The sequence below is a fragment of the Salmo salar genome, chromosome 25 (genome assembly GCF_965601325.2).
Source record: "Salmo salar chromosome 25, fSalSal1, whole genome shotgun sequence".
NCBI lineage: Eukaryota > Metazoa > Chordata > Actinopteri > Salmoniformes > Salmonidae > Salmo > Salmo salar.
Genome location: NC_138315.1, coordinates 30,430,756 through 30,455,200, shown reverse-complemented (window position 1 = coordinate 30,455,200; position 24,445 = coordinate 30,430,756). Strand labels below are relative to the sequence as shown.

The following is a 24,445-nucleotide window of genomic DNA, read 5'->3' as shown; positions in this document are numbered from 1 at the left end:
CCTGACAATAAAATTCAAAGTATTCCATTGCCGTACGTCGAAGCATGTCAACCGCTGTTTAAAATCAATTTTTACGTCATTTTTCTCGTAGAAAAGCGATAATATTCCGACAGGGAATCTCCTTTTCGGCAAACAGAGGAAAAAATCCCAAAGGCGGGGGCGGTCGGGGTCACGCGCATAAGCTAGTGTCTCTTGATGGGCCACTTGAGAAAGGCGATAATGTGTTTCAGCCTGGGGCTGGAATGACGACATTCTCTTTTTTCCCGGGCTATGAGAGCCTATGGACGACGTGGGAAGTGTCACGTTAGAGCAGAGATCCTTAGTAAATGATAGAGATGGCAAAGAAGTTCCAGAAATGGTCAGACAGGCCACTTCCTGTAAAGGAATCTCTCAGGTTTTGACCTGCCATTTGAGTTCTGTTATACTCACAGACACCATTCAAACAGTTTTAGAAAATTTAGGGTGTTTTCTATCCATATGTAATAAGTATATGCATATTCTAGTTACTGAGTAGGAGTGGTAACCAGATTAAATCGGGTATGTTTTTTATCCAGCCGTGTCAATGCTGCCCCCTAGCCCTAACAGGTTAACCTCCCTGGGCAAGGTGGGGCGTTTGCGTCCCACCTAGTCAACAGCCAGTGGAATCGCGTGGCGTGAAATACAAATACCTCAAATGCTATAACTTCAATTTCTCAAACATATGACTATTTTACACCATTTTAAAGACAAGACTCTCGTTAATCTAACCACATTGTCGTTTTCAAAAAGGCTTTACAGCAAAAGCAAAACATTACATTATGTCAGGAGAGTACCCTGCCAAAAATAATCACACAGCCATTTTCAAAGCAAGCATATATGTCACAAAAACCAAAACCACAGCTAAATGCAGCACTAACCTTTGATGATCTTCATCAGATGACACTCCTAGGACATTATGTTATACAATACATGGATGTTTTGTTCAATCAAGTTCATATTTATATAAAAAAAACCAGCTTTTTACATTAGCATGTGATGTTCAGAACTAGCATACCCACCGCAAACTTCCGGTGAATTTACTAAATTACTCACGATTAACGTTCACAAAATACATAATTATTTTAAGAATTATAGATACAGAACTCCTTTATGCAATCGCGGTGTCAGGTTTTAAAATAGCTTTTCGGCAAAAGCACATTTTGCAATATTCTGAGTACATAGCCCAGCCATCACGGCTAGCTAATTTGACACCCACCAAGTTTGGCCCTCACCAAACTCAGATTTACTATAAGAAAAATTGGATTACCTTTGCTGTTCTTCATCAGAATGCACTCCAAGGACTTCTACTTCAACAACAAATGTTGTTTTGGTTCCAAATAATCCATAGTTATATTCAAATACCTCCGTTTTGTTCGTGCGTTCAGGTCAGTATCGGAAGGGTGACGCGTGAGCGCATTTTGTGACAAACAAATTCAAAATATTCCATAACCATACTTCGAAGCATGTCAAAAGCTGTTTAAAATCAAATTTTATGCTATTTTTCTCATAAAATAGTGATAATATTCAAACCGGGCAATGTTGTATTCATTCAAAGGCTGAAAGAAAAAAATGGATTAGTCTCGTGACTGCGCATCTCCAGTGTCACTGTCCCCAGGCTGACCACTTACAAATTCTCCTGCTGTTTTTTGCCCAGAGACAGAGACGTCATTCCACTTTCTGGCGCCTTCTGAGAGCCAATGGAAGCCTTAAAAAATGTCACGTTACAGCAGAGATGCTGTATTTTCGATAGAGATGCCACAGAAGGAGAACAGATTGTCAGACAGGGCACTTCCTGTATGGAATCTTCTCAGGTTTTGGCCTGCCATATGAGTTCTGTTATACTCACAGACAACATTCAAACAGTTTTAGAAACTTTAGTGTTTTCTATCCAAATCTACAAATGTATATGCATATTCTCGTTTCTGGGCAAGAGTAGTAACCAGTTTAAATCGGGTACGTTTTTTTATCCGGCTGTGCAAATGCTGCCCCCTAGACCCAGCAGGTTAATGCAACCGCTGTGTCAGATTTCAAAAAAGCTTTACCGTGAAAGCACACCATGCGATAATCTGAGTACAGCACTCAGCCACCAAAACAAGCCATACAGATACCCGCCATGTTGTCAACAAAAGTCAGAAATAGTGTTATAAATATTCACTTACCTTTGATGATCTTCATCGGAATGCACTCCCAGGAATCCCAGTTCCACAATAAATGTTTGTTTTGTTCGATAAAGTTTATCTTTATGTCCAAATACCTCCCTTTTTGTTCGTGCGTTTAGTTCACTATTCCAAATGCACAAGGCGCGGGAACTAAGTCCAGATGAAAAGTCAAAAAAGTTCCATTACAGTTCGTAGAAACATCTCAAACGATGTATATAATCAATCTTTAGGATGTTTTTATCATAAATCTTCAATAATATTCCAACCGGACAATTCCTTTGTCTTTAGAAAGGAAAGGGAACGGAGCTCGCGATCAACAACTAAAGGCTTTCAGCTGAGGCAGTTACTGTGACTGGTCTTATTCGCTCCCCTTTCACAATAGAAGCCTGAAACAAAGTTCTAAAGACTGACATCTAGTGGAAGCCTTAGGAAGTGCAATCTGACCAAATGTACACTGTATATTGGATAGGCAATCACTTGAAAAACTACAAACCTCAGATTTCCCACTTCCTGGTTGGAGTTTTCTCAGGTTTTCGCCTGCCATATGAGTTCTGTTATACTCACAGACATCATTCAAACAGTTTTAGAAACTTCAGAGTTTTCTATCCAAATCTATTAATAATATGCATATCCTAGCTTCTGGACCTGAGTAGCAGGCAGTTTACTCTGGGCACACTTTTCATCCAGGCGTGAAAATACTGCCCCCTACCCCAAAGAAGTTAATGTGCGCGTGACAAACTAAGCATTCGTTTTCCAGAATGAATGTTCATTGGTAGATCTGTTTTAGTAGTGTCTGTTCTGCTCGAAATTTGAGTAGTTGAAACATAAACAGGGTAGGGATCGAAAGGTTAATTTCTCCTCTATTACAGTCAAATAATGTGTCCATATAACCGATTCTGTTGGACTAAACCTCCAATGCAAATAGCGAGTTGAAACCGTTTGTCAGAGAGGAAGAAGTGATCTTTCATCTTTGTTGTGAGAGGTAGAGGGAAGGGCTTGGGAGAAATGGGCGAAGTGAGAGGTTTCACTCTAGTCTATCTGTCCAAAATAAGCCCAATGCATTTCGATGCGCTTATTTTGAACCTAAGCTTGTTGCATGCCTTCCCCTTCTTTGGGACTCCCATTGTTAGGGCGGAGACATTATATACAGATCTCTGGTTTAAATGGGAAGGTGCACAGAAAGAGCAAATGAGACAAGACCAAAAAGACAACATGAGAACAAGCGGACATAAATGCACATAAAAACAAAAAACCTACATTCTGCAATACAGGCATTTTAGAATATAGTGCAAAAACATGCATTCGGATTAATTCGATATCTCCTAGCCCCACTTTGAGCCCGGGAAACACCTGCAAGGTGACTGTTTTGATTGATTTAAGGATGATTAACCATGACAAAACCACACCCTGGCCTCAGTCTGCCTCTGAATGTATGGAACACAATGTATGCCTATTTATAGTAATGATGTAGTGTTGATTTAGATTAGGCTGAGTGAGGATAGGCCCTATGGCTCTGGGTTGAATGAGTCAGCAAGCTTAGGGACTAGAGAAAGAACGAGAGCAAGAGGGTGTGTGCATGAGTGGGGTGACTCACAGGTGGCATCTATACTATATGGGCATTTTATTAGAAAGTGCTTTTCTGTGGTGTAACGGTGTGTAGCCTACACACAAGAACAGCCATTATTTGTTTTGCTCTACCCTCCCCTTTGGCCTAGTCACTGGTCCTGCCCTTGCCTAACCCGAAACCCCTCATATATCAACACATACACACTATTTGCCTGTGTATTATACAGACATATTTACTGTAAACCTAAGGGAAATTCCATGGCAATGGTATTACGCTGAAACTCAGATTTTTCACTTTAAAATGTATACCAACAAAACCATTGATTTCAACGTTTAACAAACCATACAACTCTATGCACAAGGAATACTTTTAACAATTTTCACTGAACATTTTACAAAAAGACATTTACATGAATAACTATGCAGATATACATTTTGTAACAGAATGAAACAGATTTTACCATCATTCTTCCAGTAAATGTGTTTTTGTGAAATTTTCTGTAGAAATTGTTCAAAGTAGTCCTTGTTCATAGAGTTGTATGATTTGTTAGACTTTGAAACCAATGTTTTTTTTTTGTTTGGCATACTTTTTTAAAGTGAAAATTCTGAGTCTCGGCATCATTCCGTTGTTCAGAAGTGACTTGTGGCACAGTCGCACAATTGTAGATCCGTGTGTGTACTATATGTTCATCTGTTTGTCTCCCTCTCTTTTTTCCATGTTCTCTCCTGACCTGCCCTTTCGCTACCCATCTGTAGGTAAGAGTTCTCTTCCTCTGCCATTACATAAAACTGTGACGTGTTAAATGTTCATTTAAGTCTTCACTTTGACCACTTGACAGCGTTGACCAGTAATGGCATCAGATGGTGGACCCCAAATGGCCCCAGGCCCCATGTATTTACTTACTACTGCAGGCCTCTGGCTAAAGCATTCTAACTGTCCTGCAGGGATGCATTGCTGTAAAAGGGGCTGTCCTATCGACACTCAGTAAGAGTCACAGCTGACCGGTTCAAACCGGTCGCTTCCACCCACGCACCACAGCTACTCTCTCTCGCTCCATCCCTCTGGCTTTTTCTTCCTTTGTTATTCTCTTTTTCTCTGTCCCTCTGGCCTCTGCTTTCTTAATATCATAATATAAACACACTCATATGCGCATAGCAACTACATTGGCCTCAACAGTAGTAGATATGCTGTAGGTTGTATCTGTGAGTGTGTTACAACTCAGGACATAGGACACAGGCCAGTGTCTTGAGTTAATTAGCACAGAAATACCTTTGTGGTTTTCTGTTAAAGTAGCATACCGGTAGATGGACTCATTCTCTCACTGTGTTAGTGGTCCATAAATACACACCCAAGGTAAATAAATATACAGTTGAAGTCGGAAGTTTACATACACCTTAGCCAAATACATTTAAACTCAGTTTTTCACAATTCCTGAAAAATTCCACTGTCTTAGGTCAGTTAGAATCACCACTTTATTTTAGAATGTGAAATATCAGAATAATAGTAGAGAGAATGATTTATTTCAGCTTTTATTTCTTTCATCACATTCCCAGTGGGTCAGAAGTTTACATACACTTAACCTCTCTTGGGCAGGTGGGACGCTAGCGGTTCACACTATTCAACAGCCAGTGAAAAATCAGAGCGCCAAATTCAAAACCACAAAATGTCATAATTAAAAGTTCTCTAACAAAGGACTATTTTACACCATTTTAAAGGTACACGTTTCCTTCATGTAACCACATTGTCCGATTTCAAAAAGGCTGTATGGCGAAACCATAAAGTTAGATTATGTTAGGACAGTTCCACCACAAGAAAAAGCACACAGCCATTTTCCTAGCAAGGACAGGCGTCACAAAAAACAGAAAACCAGCTAAAATTATGCACTAACCTTTGACGATCTTCATCAGATGACACTCCTAGGACATCATGTTACAAAATACATGCATTTTTTTGTTCGACAAAGTTCATATTTATATCCATAAACCCCATTTTACATTGGCGCGTGATGTTCCGAAAATATTTTGCCTCCAATACTGCCGGTGAACCAGCACAACAATTTACAAAAATACTCACCATAAACGTTGATAAAATATTAAACTGTTATTCAAAGAATTATAGATGAACATCTCCTTTATGCAAACGCTGTGACAGAATTCGAAAAAGCTTCACGAGGAAAGCACACTTTGCAATAATCTGAGTATTGCGCTCAGAAAAATACACTAGGCAATACAGATACCCGCCATTTTGGAGTCATCTAAAATCATAAATAGCATTACAAATATTCACTTACCTTTGAGGATCTTCATCAGAAGGCACTTCCAGGGATCCCAGGTCCACAAATGTTGCTTTGTTCGATAAAGTCCATAATTTGTCCAAATAGCTCCTTGTTGTTAGCGCGTTCAGTTAGCAACTCCAAGTGTAGGAAGCGCGTGGAAAATGTCACGACGAAAAGTAAAAAAAATTCTATTTACGTTCGTTCAAACATGTCAAACGTTGTATAGCATCAATCTTTAGGGCCTTTATCACTTAGAACTTCAATAATATTCTAACCGGACGATTGCAATGTCTTGAAAAACGTTTTGGAACACAGCTAACTCTCACGTGAATGTGCGCCAATGAACGCCAGTACCTTCCTGAGTCAACAACTTCCAACTTCCTCTGTTCACTCTCTGTTCATCATAGATGCCTTAAACAACTTTCTAAAATGAACCCTAAGTCACTGTGTGTTCGATAGGCAATGACTTGAAAGGACTACAAGCACCAGAATTCTCACTTCCTGGTTAGATTTTTCTCAGGTTTTTGCCTGCCATATGAGTTCTGTTATACTCACAGACGTCATTCAAACAGAAGAGGTTTTAATGACTCCAACCTAAGTGTATGTAAACTTCCGTAGTCCATGTATGGCGCTGCAGCCACTGAGCCATGTGTGTGTGGGATCACGCACTTCTTATGTTAGCCCTCCGTCGTCACTGCCTTTGGCCTGACGCAGTCTCTAGTTAACCTGTCTGGGAACCGAAGGCTACTCATAATGTACTGAAGCGAGCGGGACTTGTCGTCACGAATGTGCAAAAAATATATATTTTTACGTTCGTTCAAACATGTCAAACGTTGTATAACATAAATCTTTAGGGCCTTTTTCAACCAGAGCTTCAATAATATTAAAGGCGGACGATTGCATTGTCTTACTAAACGTTTCGGAACAAAAGGGTTCCCATGGGCGCCCGCGTCATAGTAGTAATGGCCCTCCCCCTGTGACCAACTTCCCAAGCCTCTCTTTGGGTCAGTTTCTACCATAGAAGACTCAAACCACTTTGTAAAGACTGTTGACATCTAGTGGAAGCCTTAGGAAGTGCTAAATGATTAATAAGTCCCTGTGTGTTTCAATGGCAAAGGTTTGAAGTGATTCCACACATCAGATTTCCATTTCCTGTTAGGATTTGTCTCCCATATGAGTTCTGTTATACTCACAGACACCATTCAAACGTTTTAGAAACGTTAGTGTTTTCTATCCAAATCTACTAATTATATGCATATTCTAGTTACTGGGCAGGAGTAGTAACCAGATTAAATCGGGTACGTTTTTTTATCCGGCCGTGCAAATACTGCCCCCTATCCCCAACAGGTTAATCCACTCACTTCTTCCTCTCTCTCTCTCTCTCTGGACATCTAATAAGATACAACGCACACACGGAGGAAGGAAGGAATGGGTAAGATCCTATAGTTCTACAGGCCAGGGTTTAAGATTGACGGCCTCCCAGAATGAACTGCAGATTACAGATCAACAAAACTCATCTCTTTAAGTCAATATTCAAGTGTTAATCAAATCAAATTGTGTTGGCCACATAGACGTGTTTAGCAGATGTTATTGCGGGTGTAGTGTACCAATTTTCACTCTTCCACCTGCGTTTTAGGTTTTCTACAGGTCCAGTTTCTCACACAGTGAACACAGGAGGATTTGAGAGTGAGCAGTTACTGCTCTGTGTTCATCATTTAATGTGTAAATGATGTAATTTCTCCTATATTCTGGCCTGACAGACTTATGGAGACTGGGTGTATTGGAGCATGTAATCAGGAGCTTCAGTCGGCTCGTTCAGGGAGAACTATTATTATGAAGACCTTTTCAACTGTCAAAACAATTGCAAGTTCTATATGCCCGCACAACCAAGAGGTTCCCCAGTAAACATTCGGTGCTGCGGCACCCCATCATTTCTAGCTTGCTAGTTTGTTGGCTTGCTAGCACAAAATGACAAGTTCATATTTCTTGAGCCAACCAAAAAACTGAACAAGCGAGTTATATACACACACTGACTTGTTGCTATCAGATCTACTAAACAAAATGATCAATGTTTATTTCCTGTTTTATCTGTTTGCTCTGGTGGTGTTGGCTACATTAGGCTAGCACAGGAATAACCACATAGCTAACGTGATGTGACTGTATAGAAAGCTGAGCATAACCTGGTTATTCAGCTAGATAGATGAAGTTCCCTCACGACAGCCAACAATATAACTAATTGTTTACATCAAAAGTTGGCTAGCAGCAGTACAATCAACCTCCCCCCGTCCCGTCCTGTCTCCAATCTCTCTCCTAGGTCTTTGTTTGCTTCCTCCAAAACGCAACTATATTTTACCCAGGTGTATTGCCCACTTAGTTTCAACAAACGTACTGTAATTTTAATGAACTGCTAGCTTGTGCTAGGCATGTATTATCAACCTCACGTTACGAGACCTAGCCAGTGGTTTGTTTACCTTGTGGTAATAATTGTGAACTGCATATTAATTACACCAGGATGATATATAACACGAAGCAAACAAATTGCAAATTAACCTTAAAATATTCCATTCTGCACACCCTCATGATAGTGATATTTGCTAATGTCTCTCTCCTGAGCCTACCTTCATTACAAGGGTGGGGCTTGCACTAATCCATTTCATGTCGGCATGTACAGTAGCTGGCGTCCTTCAACATGGTTAGCCTCGTTAATTGTCTGATAAAAAAACAAAAACCCACAGTGATCTTGCTAGTATCAGCAAATTATTTCCCACACAAGTTCTCAGATGTGAGTGCTTTTCCTATATCAAATTGTATCATTTATAATGGAGAAAACATCTCAACAAAATGTAAACAATGTGTGAGGATTTGTTAATCCTGTTTCAGTATAGAAATGACAAGCCACATGTACAGGTGCATTGGACATGCCCACAAGGCCAATAAAAATCCCATCATACAGTGTGTTCGGAAAGTATTCAGACCTCGTGACTTTTTCCACATTTTGTTACGTTGCAGCCTTATTCTAAAATTGATTAAATCTTTTTTTTCCCTCAATCTACGCACAATACCCCATAATGCAAATGTATTCAAAATGTATTCAAAATTAACTGAAATATCACATAAGTATTCAGACCTTTTTCTCAGTACTTTGTTGAAGCACCTTTAGGCAGCCTCGAGTCTTCTTGGGTATGACACTACAAGCTTGGCACACCTGTATTTGGAGTTTCTCCCATTCTTCTCTGCAGAGCCCCATCATACAAATGCATAACAGTCATTTTCAACCAGGCAGGTGGCGACACAAAAGTCAGAAATAACGATATAATTCATGCCTTACCTTTTGAGATCTTCTTCTGTTGGCACTCCAATATGTCCCAGAAACATCACAAATGGTCCTTTTGCCTAGAGAGGTTAAGCTCTGTCAGGTTGGATGTTGAGTGTTGCTTGCACAACTATTTTCAGGTCTCTCCAGAGATGTTTGGTCAGGTTCAGGTCAGGGCTTTGGCTGAGCAAGTCAAGGACATTCAGAGACTTGTCCTGAAGCCACTCCTGCGTTGTCTTGGCGGCGTGCTTAGGGTCGTTGTCATGTTGGAAGGTGAACCTTCGCCCCAGTCTGAGGTCTTGAGCGCTCTGGAACTTGTTTTCATCAAGGATCCCCACAGCATGATGCTGCCACCACCATGCTTCACCGTAGGGATGGTGCCAGGTTTCCTCCAGACGTTATGCTTGACATTCAGGCCAAAGAGTTCAATCTTGGTTTCATCAGACCAGAGAATATTGTTTCTCATGGTCTGAGAGTCTTTAGGTGCCTTTTGGCAAACTCCAAGCAGGCTGTCATGTGCCTTTTACTGAAGAGTGGCTTCTGTCTGGCCACTCTACCATAAAGGCCTGATTGGTGCAGTGCTGCAGAGATGGTTGTCCTTCTGGAAGGGTCTCCCATCTCCACAGTGGAACTCTGGAGCTCTGTCAGTGACCATCGGGTTCTTGGTCACCTCCCTGACCAAGGCCCTTCTTCACCGCTTGCTCTTGGGCACCTTCAATGAGGCAGACATTTGTTGGTATCCTTCCCCAGATCGGTGCCTCGACACAATCCTGTCTTGGAGCTATACAGTCAATTCCTTCGACCTTATGGCTTGGTTTTTGCTCTGACATGCATGGTCAACTGTGAGATCATTATATAGACATGTATGTGCCTTTCCAACTCATGTCCAATCAATTGAATTTTTCAAGTTGTAGAAACCTCTCAAGGATGACCAATGAGGATGGAAAAAGGATGCACCTGAGCTCAATTTCGAGTCATAGCAAAGGGCCTTAATAGTTACGTAAATAAGGTATTTCTGTTTTTTATTTGTATTAAATTTGCAAACATTTCTAAAAACCTGTTTTCGCTTTGTCATTATGGGGTATTGTGTGTAGATTGCAGAGTTTTTTTTAAATTTAATTTAATCAATTTTAGAATAAGGCTGTAACGTAACAAAATGTGGAGAAAGTCAAGGGGTCTGACTACTTTGCGAAGGCACTGTATGTCTGCGTTGGTTATGCATGCCATAAGAAAATCTTACATCCACTTTAACCAAGAGGGTAGAGCACGCATAGTGGAGGCAATAGAAAAATAACCTGGAGAGTGACTACAGTGAAGTGTCACTTTTTCCATGGTCTGCAAAGTAGCCATGTAATGTATGAGTTCCATCCCTGTATGGCTGGCCGGGACACATCCCTGCTCAAATGACACTTGTAGCTAGCATGCCAACCACTGGAGAGTGTAGCAGAATGAAGAAAATCTGAGCAAATTTGCAGGAAGAGATCCTCCTGCAGCAGAGATGCTTAGGCAGGAGGAGACACTACTTCAAGTTTCAGGGGGTGTTACATCACAGTGGCCACTAGAACTCACCTGCAGCTTACCTCTGTGTGCAGTCACACCCCTTTCACCACCACCTATGCTACGGACAGTGTAACTCAGCTACCGACTGTGTGATCTGAGTCAATGTAGCAGAATGAAATACCCACAATGTATTCTGTGGGTGCTATATTTGCTCTGCTCTGCTGGCTGTTTAGATTGATGCGGAGGTGGTGAGTGAGTGTAGCAGAGGGGTGAGTGTATAGTACATGTGAGCTAGTTGACAGGTGAGTGCTAGGCTCTTTCTTAATTCATCCTTCCTCTATTCCTCTCCTCGCCTCATTAGTGAAGAATAATACAAGGGAGGGACCTTGTACATTCTCCACCAATACAGTTGCGATACAATACAGGTGAGGAGATGGGATGCGAGTAATAAGGGAAGACCAAGTGAGACAACTCTAGGAGCCTTTATTGTGGTGATGTCACCCGCTCTGAGATCTACAGTTCTGTTATCCTAGCCCAACCAAGGCCATAGTTTTGGTAGGATAATGGACGCTGCTTTGTGGGTGCTGTTGTGGACAGAGGTTGCATCCTAGGTCAGCCATACAGGGATTGGAAAACCCACACCAATGATCAAGGACATCAGCTGCAAATCTGTGCAATATCAGTACAGCACTTTGAGATATCAGCTGATGTAAGAAGGGCTATATAAATACATTTGATTGATTGATTGAACTTTCATTATCAAAAATGGATTCGTCCCCGGACTTAATGACCATCCCACCCACGAATACTATGGTCAAAACCTTGAGAAAACAACTTGACTAAGTTAGCTAGTTTAGCTGGCTAGCTGTTTGGGTTTCCGCAGTTAATTTTTGCTGCTCTTCAAAAAGTCGTTAAAAAGGTCTACAACATGGACCACCGCTTATTACATAACTTTATGCTAAGTGCTGCTTGCATTTGTCCCTTAGTTAAACCACTTTATGTAATGTCCTCGTCCAATAATGTGCAGATGGATACTTATTATTAGGCTATACTGTAGCATTTCAGAGAACCGGTGAGGAAAAGCCATATTGAGACCCTCTGGCTCAGAAGAATTTCGAGGCTCCGTTAGGGTCTCTTGGTAGTAGCCTACCTTTGTTTTCTCTGTGTACATGAGTATTCAAGTCTGATAGAGCGAATGATAAGTGGGTATATCACTGAGCCACATAGTTAATGTGTCTCTGTGAGAGGGCATGGATGGGCAGGGCTGGGTGATTGCTGCTGCCCACTGCCATCTTATACCCTCTACCCTCAGCTCTCTGCTGTGTCATGGAGCTGTAGGTTGGAAAGCTATTTGGCTGTCCTCTCTCTCTTCATCCAAACCAGATTGTACCGGTTTTCCACTACTGTTCCAGTCAGAAGTAGGACAGAGCAGGGCAATTCCACGGTAACGGAATTACGCTTTGGCTCATTCACTTTAAAATGTATGTCACACAAAAAACGTTATCGAAGTTTAACAAACCATACAAATCTATGCACAAGGACTACGTTTAACAATTTCTACTGAAAAATGTACAAAAATGAATTTGGTGCAAGAAATGTACAGATGCAATCTTTGGTAACGGAATTATGGTAAAATCTCCCTCAGGTTTTTTTATGGAACCACGTTTTCCAAAGACTGTTAAATATCTGCAGAAAGAATGGGATGTCAGCTATGACATGGCACCTTGAGTTTAAAGAAATCTCTTTTGGTTATTGAACTACAGTAAGTGAAGTGGGTTTACACCTTGTAATGGAATTATGGTAACGGAATTACATCATGGATCCCTGATCTCTACTACACAGAAATGCATAATTATGGATATGAATGTCATTTTCATGTTTCACAAATCTGGACATCACAGTAGACTACAGTGCAGTACAATACAACAGAGTAGGGTAGAGTTCAGTACAGTACAATATACTGTACTCTACTACTTTTCTGTACAGTATTGTACTATGTTTTAACTGTAGTATTGTACTGTGCTCTACTCATTGTACTGTAATGTACTGTGCTATCCAAACTTGTGAAACATAATTCTATGATGGGTTCAGATTTGGTCCAGTCCGGTTCGTCTGTGGATGTTATCATCAAGGCCAGGGTGGAGTGACCATATTTCAACTACTTTTTAACGTCCATGGATGTCCGGTGTTGGTCAGTGCTCAGCGGGTGTGGATGCTGGTCACAGTGAATGGAAATAGTGGGCTCATGGGTAGGTGTCAGTAAGAGGTGATATTAACTGGAGAGTGAGAGGGAGGGGTTGTCCAGACTGTTTTAACTCTCTTGGTTTGACAACCAGACAACAGAATGAGTAAGAAAACAGCTCTGAGCGCAACATAACAGCATGCCAGTGGAAGGGAGGACATTAGCAGGTGACCCAACTGTGGTTTGTGACTTATGATTTCCCATTGTAGCCAATTCAGTTGCAGTAATTCCATTTGTTTTTTTTGGGGCAATTCCATTCCCAAATTGGTAACGGAGTTATGAGTTTTAATCACTTAATAATTCATGAATAAAATCACTATGATTGGTAGGTCTTTCATTTTGTTACTCTGTGAACTTTCATTATCCTCCCTCATGAGTGAGAGAAATTAGAAAATATCTTGAAGATATGCAGGGTTTTGGTAACGGAATTACAAGGCAATATTTCTTAAAGGCGGCAATGAATTTAACTAAATATATGTGTTGATATTCCGTGAACATTATTGTGTGTTGATGCATTTCTGATAGCTTTTTCTGGTAGATGTTTTCTAAAACCCCTTTTCCATATGTTTATCCAGAAATCAAAGCCTTTGCTTATGCCTCATTTTTCAGATGGGGAAAGGGTTAAAAAATGTATATGCCTTAATTTCCCAAAAATCTATACTCTTAGCTTTCATTTGACACCCAATTTGATATTCTGGACCAGACAGATGGACCGATGAAGAGAGGGATGGAGGGGGGAAGGGTGGGAGGGCAGGGCAGGGCAGGGGGAGTTTGATGAGCCGTAAATCTGTAGTAAGTGTTATTTTTGGGGATCTCCATGAGCTGTTGTGATGGCAGCAGCTACTCATCCTGGGGTCCAGACAGAACATGAAACATGACGTCATACAGAACATTAATAGACCAGAACAGCTCAAGGATAGAACTACATACAAATTAAATCCCCTAGTTTGGACACAGAGAGGCTATATTGTGGAGAATTGGGATTAGAATGGGGATGTTCTATTTGAAGAGGTTAGAGATAAACACAAACATTATGTATGGGGAGGTTTGGCCTTGCTTTTCTGAAATATCAGAGTTCTGACTACAGTCTGTGTACTTAACTCACTTCACACACTATTCTTTCTTCTCTCTTGTGTATGTCAGTGGGGGATGGGTTGTGTGTTTTATTGCAGTTTTGTGTTCTGAAGTCTCCTTGCCGATGCCAGGTAAAAGCTGCTCAGTAGAACATGAGCTGCACAGGAGTACAGAGCACATCACACAAATGCATCCACAGACACGCATGCATGCATGAACACACTCCCCTCTAATAGAGCAACAGTCCTCAAGAACACAATGTCCCCAATTTATAGTACACTTGACACGTGTGTGTTTGTTTGCTCTAGTTCCAAAGAATCTTTGGGAAAAGCACAAACACACAGCCTGTCCAATGCATTTAAAAGCAGGTGGCTGGTTTACACTCTACGTCAGGCATGGGCAAAGGCCGGCCCGGGAGCGGTATGCGTAATCATGCTCCGGTCACAAAGAATTTGGCTTGTAAAGTTTTGAAGAATGTATTTGTTATTCAAATTAAAACCCCAATGAATACTCACCTTTGTGTCATGATTTAACTCCCACCGCTTGTGGGACTTTTATTTCGAAGGCACAATATAAATAAATATATAAATAAATGCACGGGGACAGACAGTGACTGACAGGCTGACACACACGTCACAGTTACAAATAGTAGCTAGCTAGCTATAAATTGTGCAAAAATGAGTTTTTCAAAGGAAAGGAAAGTAGACAATGAATGTAGGGTGTTCCAGCCAAGAGTGGACATTGAAATATTTATTTATTGAGGTATCGGGTAAAGCTGTGTGCTTAGTGTGCAAAGAGAGCATTGCTTTCTTGAAAGACTACAACTTGTCCTGACACTTCCAGACAAAGCATGCAGAGAAATATAGGAATATGTCTTCTGAGCAGAGGGCATCAAAAGAGTTGCTTTCTCAGTTGCATAAGGGCCTTTGACAACTGCATTCAGCAAACGACAGAATTGTGAGAGCTAGCTATGTACTGTCCCACAAAATTGATAAACATAGCAAGCTATTCGTTGAGGGCGAATTCATTAAATAATTTTTTATTGACTCTGCAGTAATACTTTGCCCCGACAAAAAAAGAGCTGTTTGAAAATGTTTCCCTGTCAAGACGAACAGTGACACGGCGTGTTGAGGACATCGCAGAGAATATGGAACAACAGTTGAAAGACAAGGTAAAGGATTTCTCCTATTTCTCCTTGGCCCTGGATGAGAGCAGTGATGGACGTGACACGGTGCAATTGTTGATTTTCTTACGAGTCATAACCCCAGACTGTTAAATTACAGAGGAGCTTGCTTCAGTGCACTTAATGAAGAGCACAACCACAAGGAAATATTTATTGGAGGAGGTTAATAAGTTTGTGGCAAAGCTGGGACTGAGTTTTGAAAAGGTATCCAGGGTGCCCAAACTTGACAGGATAAAACTTTGGCCTTCTGAAAAGGATACAACATCAAGTAGCTGAGCTGAACCTAGATCAGAAAATAATTTTCCTGCATTGCATTATTCATCAGGAGGTGCTCTGTAAATGTGTCCTGAAAATGAGCCATGTTGTGGATACAGTCACTAAAGTGGTAAACTTCATAAGAGCAAAATCTTTAAACCACAGCCAGTTTGTCTCACTGTTGGAAGAGACAGTCGGGTCTTGCAGATCTACCCTTCCACACAAACGTGAGATGGCTGAGTTTGGGGAAGGTGCTTAAAAGGGTCTGGGACCTGAAGTCGGAGATTGCAGAGTTTTTGTAAATGAAAGGAAATATGTGGATTTCCGTCAACTGCAAGATAAAGAATGGTTGGCTGATTTTGCCTTCACTGTGGACATCATGGCCCTCATGAATGAACTGAATTCCAAACTACAAGGGAAGGTCCTTTTTGCACATCAGATGTACAGCCTTGTCAAAGCCTTCAAGGGAAAATGACTCATCCTGACCCGCCAAGTAGAAGCCAACAATCTCACCCACCTTCTGACATGACTAGTCTGTTCCCTATCAGATGACCAGCGGGAGAAGCATACATCGCTGCTGCGTGCTTTGAACAGTGAATTGTGAGAATTTCAAAGTGTTGGGAAATGACATGGTGTTGGTTTCCTCTCCTTTCACCTTCAATGTGGATAACGCTTCTACTGACCTGCAACTTGAGCTTATCGATCTTCAGTCTGATGCAGTGATTGGAGAACTATTCAAACAATGTCACTGACGAGGTTCTATGCATCCCTGGATGAACAAAACATTCTAAAGATTAGGAGTTATGCTCAGAAGATGTTTGGGTCAACCTATGTATGTGAACAGAATATAACACGTCAAGGCACAGATAATCCGTTACTGACTCTCACCTCTCAGCAATCCTGCGCATAGCGACGTCAGAAACTATACCTGACTTCACTGCTCTAGTCAATGCCCATCAGAGAGTTCATTGAGTAGTTTAAATGTAATCTTGAGCGTTCTCTCTTTCTTGTGTTTTTGTGCATACCCGTTAACAAGAGTTCTGTCCGTGGTGCTGAAAGCACAGTGTACTTTTCCCTCCGTGTAGTTCATTGCCTGTTTAATAATGAAAATACCTACCAAAAGGAGAACATGGAAGTGGTTTATTTCTGTGCATGTTAAAAAAGTAAAATAAGTAGCATATTTGGATGTGATTTACAGTAGATATGTCTGTCAACACAGTCATAGACATGTATAATCCTGTAATATGATTCTGGCCCGCGATGGCAAAAATATATGCTAATGTGGCCCTCCATGGAAAATAATTGTCCAGGCCTGCTCTACATGAATGGTACACATCTGCCCTTAGCTTAACCCTTCTGTTAACTGTGGCAGGTAATATGTCTGCTTTCTCACAGGCAGCCCAATTCTGATATTATTTTCACATCAGATCTGGTTGGCCAAAATACCTATTTGTGAAAAAATCAGCCTAATTGTGTGTGAGGTTGTATGTGCTGAATTTGGCATTGTTGATTACTGACACACTGTTCATTTAGATATCTAGTTTATACTGACAGTATATTGATGAGGACCTGTACTAGGTTACCTCACATGAATACTGGATGATTTTTTTTGTATGCATTTTTATCTAGACTTATCCAGTCTAATTTCCCAGAAAAGAAAAACAATTTGGTACATAATAGATTATGGATTATGATCTATTATCTGGTTCAAACCAGCAGGTAGTGTGAAGGCCTGGTCTGGAGTTACAATCACAAACCATCCATCTGCCCCGTCTGTCTTTCTGTCTCGTGTGTGTGTCCCCAGGCTAATAGTGTGGAAGCGCCAACCAATCCTGTTTGATTAAGCTACCACGCAGGGGGTCCATTTAATGCACTATAACATGTGACTGACCCCTAACACTTGATGAGTGTGCAGTATTATACATCCAACTCAGCTTAGCCCTCCCAATCCCCTCAGCTGCTGCAGTGGAAAGTGGAAGTAATGTTCTGGTTTGGCTAGCCGTCTGGAGTTCTAGGCCAATGTATTCTAGGCCAATGTATAGATCCCCCCCCCCCTCCTCTTCCCTCTCCTCATCTTCCCTCTGGCGTCATCGTCCCCTCTTTCTCTCCCATCGCCCCAAATCGCACAGCTCTACCATTTGTCTCTGTGGATAAGCCCCAGTTCATACCACACACACATTGATGTGGCCTAGCCGTGTTGGTGGTTGCATGTGGAGGGGAGCAGCAGTTGGTTCTAGGCTATAGTAAAGGCCTCTCACATCACCACCCCCCTCGTGTCACTTCTCATCAACAGCCCAGTGCCTCCACACAGACTGACTGGAGGGACACCACTGTTACAGATGCAGGCACGACTGACTGTTTCTTTCCCCATCTCTCTGTGTGTCTCTGTCCCTCTCTCTCTGCTTTCTCGGTTTCTGTTTGTCCCCTTCTCCCTTTCTGTCCCCCTCTCTCTTTGTCTCTGTCCTCCTCTCTCTTTCTGCTTTCTGTCTCTGACTTCTCTGTCTTCCCTCTCTCTGTTGCCCCTCCTCTCTTCATGGTTCATGTAAGAATTGCCAGCTTTTCCGCCCCAGGTCTTTCTCTTTGAGCGCTGTGTGTGTTCAACAGGTCTTTGAGCAGTGCATCATGCGTTTGTGTTTTCGGAGTGTTAGTCCTGCTAATACCAGGTTTCACGCCACATTAGTCATACCTGCTGCTCTTGTTTTTCTTACAAACACCTTTGTAGTGACCGCTGTGCGGATCAGCCTGCACTTTCAATCAGACACCTCTCCATTGATCTCGATCAGACCATACATGCGCCTAGCAGAGCACCTATGTGATAACTCAGCTTAGTAGACCTGTACTGATCTTAGTAATGTTTGAGCATACTTGTTGAATGGTGCACTGTAAAGCTCTATCTGAACCTATCAAGATGTATTGGATCCAGTTGACCACATGATGTTTAGTGATGGGGGGAGGGGGAAACTATACAGTAACCTATCACAGTATTATTTTGGATGATATTATATCGATACTTGACTCCATACTTGTTTTTTTCACTAGGTAGAATTATCGAATGCTAGTAGGGTGTACCTACATCAAAACTCTGGTATTTATCATAGCTTGTTCTCCATCTTTTTTTAAATAGTGGGCCAACATGTTTTCAGCACTTTTTATTTCCATGAATGATCAACTAATTTTATCATGCTCTCTCGTCTCTGCAGCAGACATATAGAGAGCAATATGTTTGGAACATCAAATCACAATAGAATTGCAGTATCGAATCTCAATAGATATAGAATCGTGAGAATTGCAATACATATCGTGAGGTCCCTGGCAATTCCTATCTGTCGCTCTCTGAGACAGAGCAACATGCTGAGGTGGTGCATCTGGTCCATTCTCCCCTGGTGAGAGCCGGAGAGAGCAGGACTCGGCTCTGTTGTTTGACCTGCTGCTGTCAGCCCAAATGTTCAAATGGCACCTCTCACCCTCTCCCTTTCTACCTCTCTCACGCCACAACGTAATGCCAAAATGGCTACTCATCATTTTGCCACAGTGAATTACTCCATCCATAGTTGTCCTATCCAGGCTTGAAACTTCCAGGATAGTCTGCATTTTTGGGCTATGGAAATGAGCCTAGATGTCCCATTGGTGATATGACAGTATAAACTGGGGGATATTTGTAAAATAGACCTACATGGAATCACCATCAGACAGTGAATGTTAAGACTTGCTATTTATAAACTGGGAGTTGTGTAATAAGTAGGCTATTATATATGGTAGGGATTAGACTGAAAGGACAGGGGCAGCATCTTTAACCCGCTGTTTCCCAAATTTCCCAAACAAATACAATATGACTGGATCAATCCCCTCAGGGTTAATTTGGCCAGGCATAATTAGGAGAACTATTAACAATAAAAATACAGTATGATGTTCTACAACATTATTTTCCACCAAATCACCATCTGTGGGCCTCACTAGTCCTCCATAACCGTTCACTTGAATTTACCAAACAATCAGAGCACTTGTAGCCCTAAAGGTGTCGTAATCAATATAAGTTATTGGATAGAGCATGAAGTATGTGGTCAGTTGTGTATGATTTAATGTCTCATCATGGGTCAGGTCAGTGTTCTTTAGGCTAAACTGCCACAGTTGGACATGTGACCAACAGGTAAGCCCCCCCTGCTTTGTCCTTGCCTGTGGTGTTCCCCTAACCCAGGCTGCTGGCTGACAGTCTGCAGTCGTGTGTGTTGTACTCGTTCTGTGCGTGCAGGTGTTAAGCCCACTGTTAGCCCACCCTACTGATGAGAAGTGACGGGAAAAGACCTGGCTCAAATACAGGGGCCAGACTCCCTGCCTTAGATAAGGGGTGGGGGGGGTGTCAGGGGTCTGTCCTAAACACAGAGGGCTCCAAATGTACCCCATTCTGGAGGGAGAGGGCTCACCAGGGAGAGGAGGAGAAGCGGTGCTCATCAAGGCAGAAGCTAATCTGTGTTGATGCTTTTATGTAACACTAGGTCACATGACCTTGCAGTGCTGTGATGTCACGTCTGCCCTACACTTGTTTTTGTGCAATCAGTCGCTAGTTCTCCTGCCTTGGAGACGCATGCAGAGGATTGACACACACACCAACTGACACACGCAGCCCTGGCTTGTCCCCTCATCTCTACCAATGCTCTCCACACTCCGGTGGGACTCAGAGAACATAAAAAGAAAGGGTGCGAGGGACTAGAAAATAGGAATTTCTGATTCTACTGGAGGAGAGTGAACAGACAGCCCGATGAGAGAGCGGGTGGTACGGGTGCAAGGCCAGGACGAGATGGCCATGAAGCTGCTGTTCTGGGAACTGGAGCAGCACCTCAAGAGGTAAACTAAGACTGAAACTGGAAATAGACAATATCGACCTTGTCCTCCTTTCCTGGAGCTAGTCTACTGTTGACTATACCGACCTAGTCCCCCCTTACTGGAGCTAGTCTACTGTTGACTATACCGACCTAGTCCCCCCTTACTGGAGCTAGTCTACTGTTGACTATACCGACCTAGTCCCCCCTTACTGGAGCTAGTCTACTGTTGACTATACTGAACTAGTCCCCCCTTACTGGAGCTAGTCTACTGTTGACTATACCGACCTAGTCCCCCCTTACTGGAGCTAGTCTACTGTTGACTATACCGACCTAGTCCCCCCTTACTGGAGCTAGTCTACTGTTGACTATACCGACCTAGTCCCCCCTTACTGGAGCTAGTCTACTGTTGACTATACTGAACTAGTCCCCCCTTACTGGAGCTAGTCTACTGTTGACTATACCGACCTAGTCCCCCCTTACTGGAGCTAGTCTACTGTTGACTATACTGAACTAGTCCCCCCTTACTGGAGCTAGTCTACTGTTGACAATACTGACCTAGTCCCCCCTTCCTGGAGCTAGTCTACTGTTGACTATACCGACCTAGTCCCCCCTTACTGGAGCTAGTCTACTGTTGACTATACTGACCTAGTCCCCCCTTACTGGAGCTAGTCTACTGTTGACTATACCGACCTAGTCCCCCCTTACTGGAGCTAGTCTACTGTTGACAATACTGACCTAGTCCCCCCTTACTGGAGCTAGTCTACTGTTGACTATACCGACCTAGTCCCCCCTTACTGGAGCTAGTCTACTGTTGACTATACCGACCTAGTCCCCCCTTACTGGAGCTAGTCTACTGTTGACTATACCGACCTAGTCCTCCCCTACCATGCCTGCTAACAGGGTTAGTGTCTTAATACTGTAGTTGAAGAGGTATAGACTGTATGTCTGCTCTTACTGTACAGGAGTCTGGAAACAAGCCAAGGAAGGGATGCACTAAGCTGCATTGTCTTTCTTTTGTCTTGGTCAGCCTAATGATTGGTCTGACGATTGGTGTTAAGTGTAGAGATGGGCATTTGAAGTGATTTCAGAATATGAATGTTTTTTCAGACATCCGAATAGTCTAAATATGTTATTTTTCCATAAAAACGTAATTTTAAAATGTCAATGGAGACCTGATCGCGTGACTTGAGAAAGCTGGTGCGCTGCACTCGTTTTAGCAGAAGGGTGGGGGAAGGGCAAGAGAGGTGCAAGGGCCGGTGTGTGTGACAGGCTGTGTGTGGCACAGAGGAAGATAGCGAAAGTAGCCAAACCGACTCGTGCTAGTTAGACAAACTTGTTGATGCCATAGGTAATCTATCATACCATCTGGTAGTGCCTGTCTTGACTGCATCAAATCATTGCAAAGAAGCTAGCTAGCTACAGTAGCAAGCATAGCTGCGGAAAGTACTTTGGGGGTGCAACTTTTTGCCCACGCTACAGACTGCTATATCGCTGCAGAATGCTATGTATTTCTCTCTCTACCATTTGTATTTCATAGACCTTTGACTATTCGATGTTCTTATAGGCACTATTTCATTGCCAGCCTAATCTCGGGAGTTGATAGGCTTGAAGTCATAAACAGCGCTGTGCTTCAAGCATTGCGAAACGCTGCTGGTAAATGGAGGAAAGTGCGGTTTGAATGAATGCTTACGAGCCTGCTGCTGCCTACCACCGCTCAGACTGCTCTATCAAATATCAAATTATAGACTTAATTGTAATATAATAAACACAGAAATACGAGCCTTAGGTCATTAATATGGTCAAATCCGGAAACTATAATTTCGAAAACAAAACGTTTATTCTTCCAGTGAAATACGGAACCGTCGTTGGCAACCCTAAGTCTAAATATTGCTGTTGCATTGCACAACCTTCAATGTTATGTCATAATTATGTAAAATTCTGGAAAATGAATGATGGTCTTTGTTAGGAAAAAATGGTCTTCACACAGTTCGCAACGAGCCAGGCGACCCCAAACTGCTGCATATACCCTGACTGCTTACACTGAACGCAAGAGAAGTGACACAATTTCAGGCACCGCATTGATTATATGCAACGCAGGACAAGCTAGTTAAACTAGTAATATCATCAACCATGTGTAGTTAACTAGTGATTATGTTAAGATAGATTTTTTTTTTTGTAAATAAGTTTAATGCTAGCTAGCAACTTTACCATGGCTCCTTGCTGCCTGCACTCGCGTAACAGGTGGTCAGCCTGCCACGCCGTCTCCTGGTGGATTGCAATATAATCAGTCATAATCGGCGTCCAAAAATGCCGATTACCGATTGTTATGAAAACTTGAAATCGGCTCTAATTAATCGGCCATTCCGATTAATCAGTCGACGACTAGTTACTACTTAGCTATATGGAATTGGTTTAAGAAGGTCATACCAATAATAATTTTGCTAATTGATTTTGAATTTTAAGACTCCTTGAAGTTTCCATATATACTTCAATTTTTTCGACTGGTACTGGGGGACCTTCAGGCGAGTTTTGTGAGACCTGTGGGCGTCGTAGAACAAAGCATGTTCGTGAGAGTTTTACCTTTACACAGAGGGGTCTTATTAGTGTCTAGCCAAAACTGTTCGGATGCTACAGACAGAAGTTGGCAGATCGGCTGTACCGACTTCAGACGAGTCCCAAGACGCTTTTGGGGTTTGTAGAGCCAAACCGCTCGGACACTACAGACGATTTTGTGAGAAGACAGATTTTCGGGATGTTTCATGGTCTGACAAACGCCGTTCTAGCTCTGTCACCGTTCACCGCAGATTCGGAAGTATTACATAGGTGGAAGCGGTGGATTGTGACCCAGCCAATGCAAAAAAAGCATATCTCTAGCTTAAACTGACACATTTTTATGGGGATTTGTTTATTATTATGCAAATTATATTTCCGGGTGGGCATCGACCTTAAATGGTTAAACGGAGATGGAGAAGCCTACTGGTTTATCGACCCTACCACTCGCCATCATACATACATAGTTCCCGGCTGCACATCACAAAAGGGCAGTTTGAAATGCGCCAATTAAAATTAGAATTTTGATTACAACATGCGCATAGGCTCTTTCTGTTTTAACGGAATAGGGTCAAAAAGAATTTCAGCTCAGATTTACTCGAGGCATACAACACAGTGTCGGTAATGCCTATAGGCCTAGTGTAGTAGTAATACTACTTTAAAGTGTGTCACTTCATTTGTCAGTTTAGTTGTGTGATGGTTGTGTTGAGGTTGCATGCTGATTGTATGGCATTGGTCAGTATGTGGTTGGTGCATGCATGATGTAGGTGAGTGTTTGTCCTGATATTAGTGTGGGATTGGGATCAGAGAATCACTGACTTCAGTAGGTCTCCAACCTAACTATGCAATATGCAGCCATATGGCACTAAAGGCCCTGCTACATAGTGGTCAAAATGTTAGGCTACATGGAGCTTTTAATAGAGCTTATCTTAGATCTGTGTTTAGGGAATCTCTACATCTACCTATTGAGCCCATACTCCATGCCATCATCCCAGAAACTGCTTATCAGTAAATCACATATCGAATGGACAAAAGAAGCAGTATTGTCAGAATTGGTGCTCAAATACCTGGGTCCGAGCCAGAATGGCCCATGTACATTAACTACTTATTTTTTTATTAGAATTTGTTTTTATTTAGGGTTTGGGTTAAGGGTGGGGTTGATAAATCACTTCTGTGATTGGAAAATACTGTGCTTCTAACCTTTCCATTATGCCAGATAGTGACCTCCGACCTCAGCAATATGCTGCTTGTCATTGGCTGCGTACGTACAGGTCAGTGACACTGAGAAGGAACAGAACAGAACATTGGTTAAGCGCAGCTTCCTGAAAGCCTGTCCCACTATGACCCTGGGTGCTTTATGAATGGAGCCCAGTATAGCTCAGGGCTAAGTAGCTTTGGTCGCAGTGTTACCGTGTTGTGTGTGTTTAGGTAGACTGAGGTTAGGTTGTGCTCTTCCCAGGTGTATATTTGGGTCTGTCTAATAGGTTAA

The 24,445-nt window shown here is 42.2% G+C and overlaps 1 protein-coding gene across 3 annotated transcripts in view; it reads left to right on the top strand.

Annotated features, from left to right (window-relative positions):
* Window positions 1-24,445, top strand: part of tsc22d1 (TSC22 domain family, member 1) — a 69,201-nt gene that overhangs the window by 36,491 nt on the left and 8,265 nt on the right. The window contains exon 1 of one of the 3 annotated variants that reach the window (XM_014173924.3): window positions 20,135-20,428. The exons of the other annotated variants lie outside the window; for them this stretch is intronic. Within the exon in view, the coding sequence (XP_014029399.3) occupies window positions 20,343-20,428 (86 nt within the window). The 5' untranslated portion in view covers window positions 20,135-20,342. Of the gene's footprint in view, window positions 1-20,134; window positions 20,429-24,445 lie in introns of those variants that run through there. 3 annotated transcript variants of the gene reach the window in all.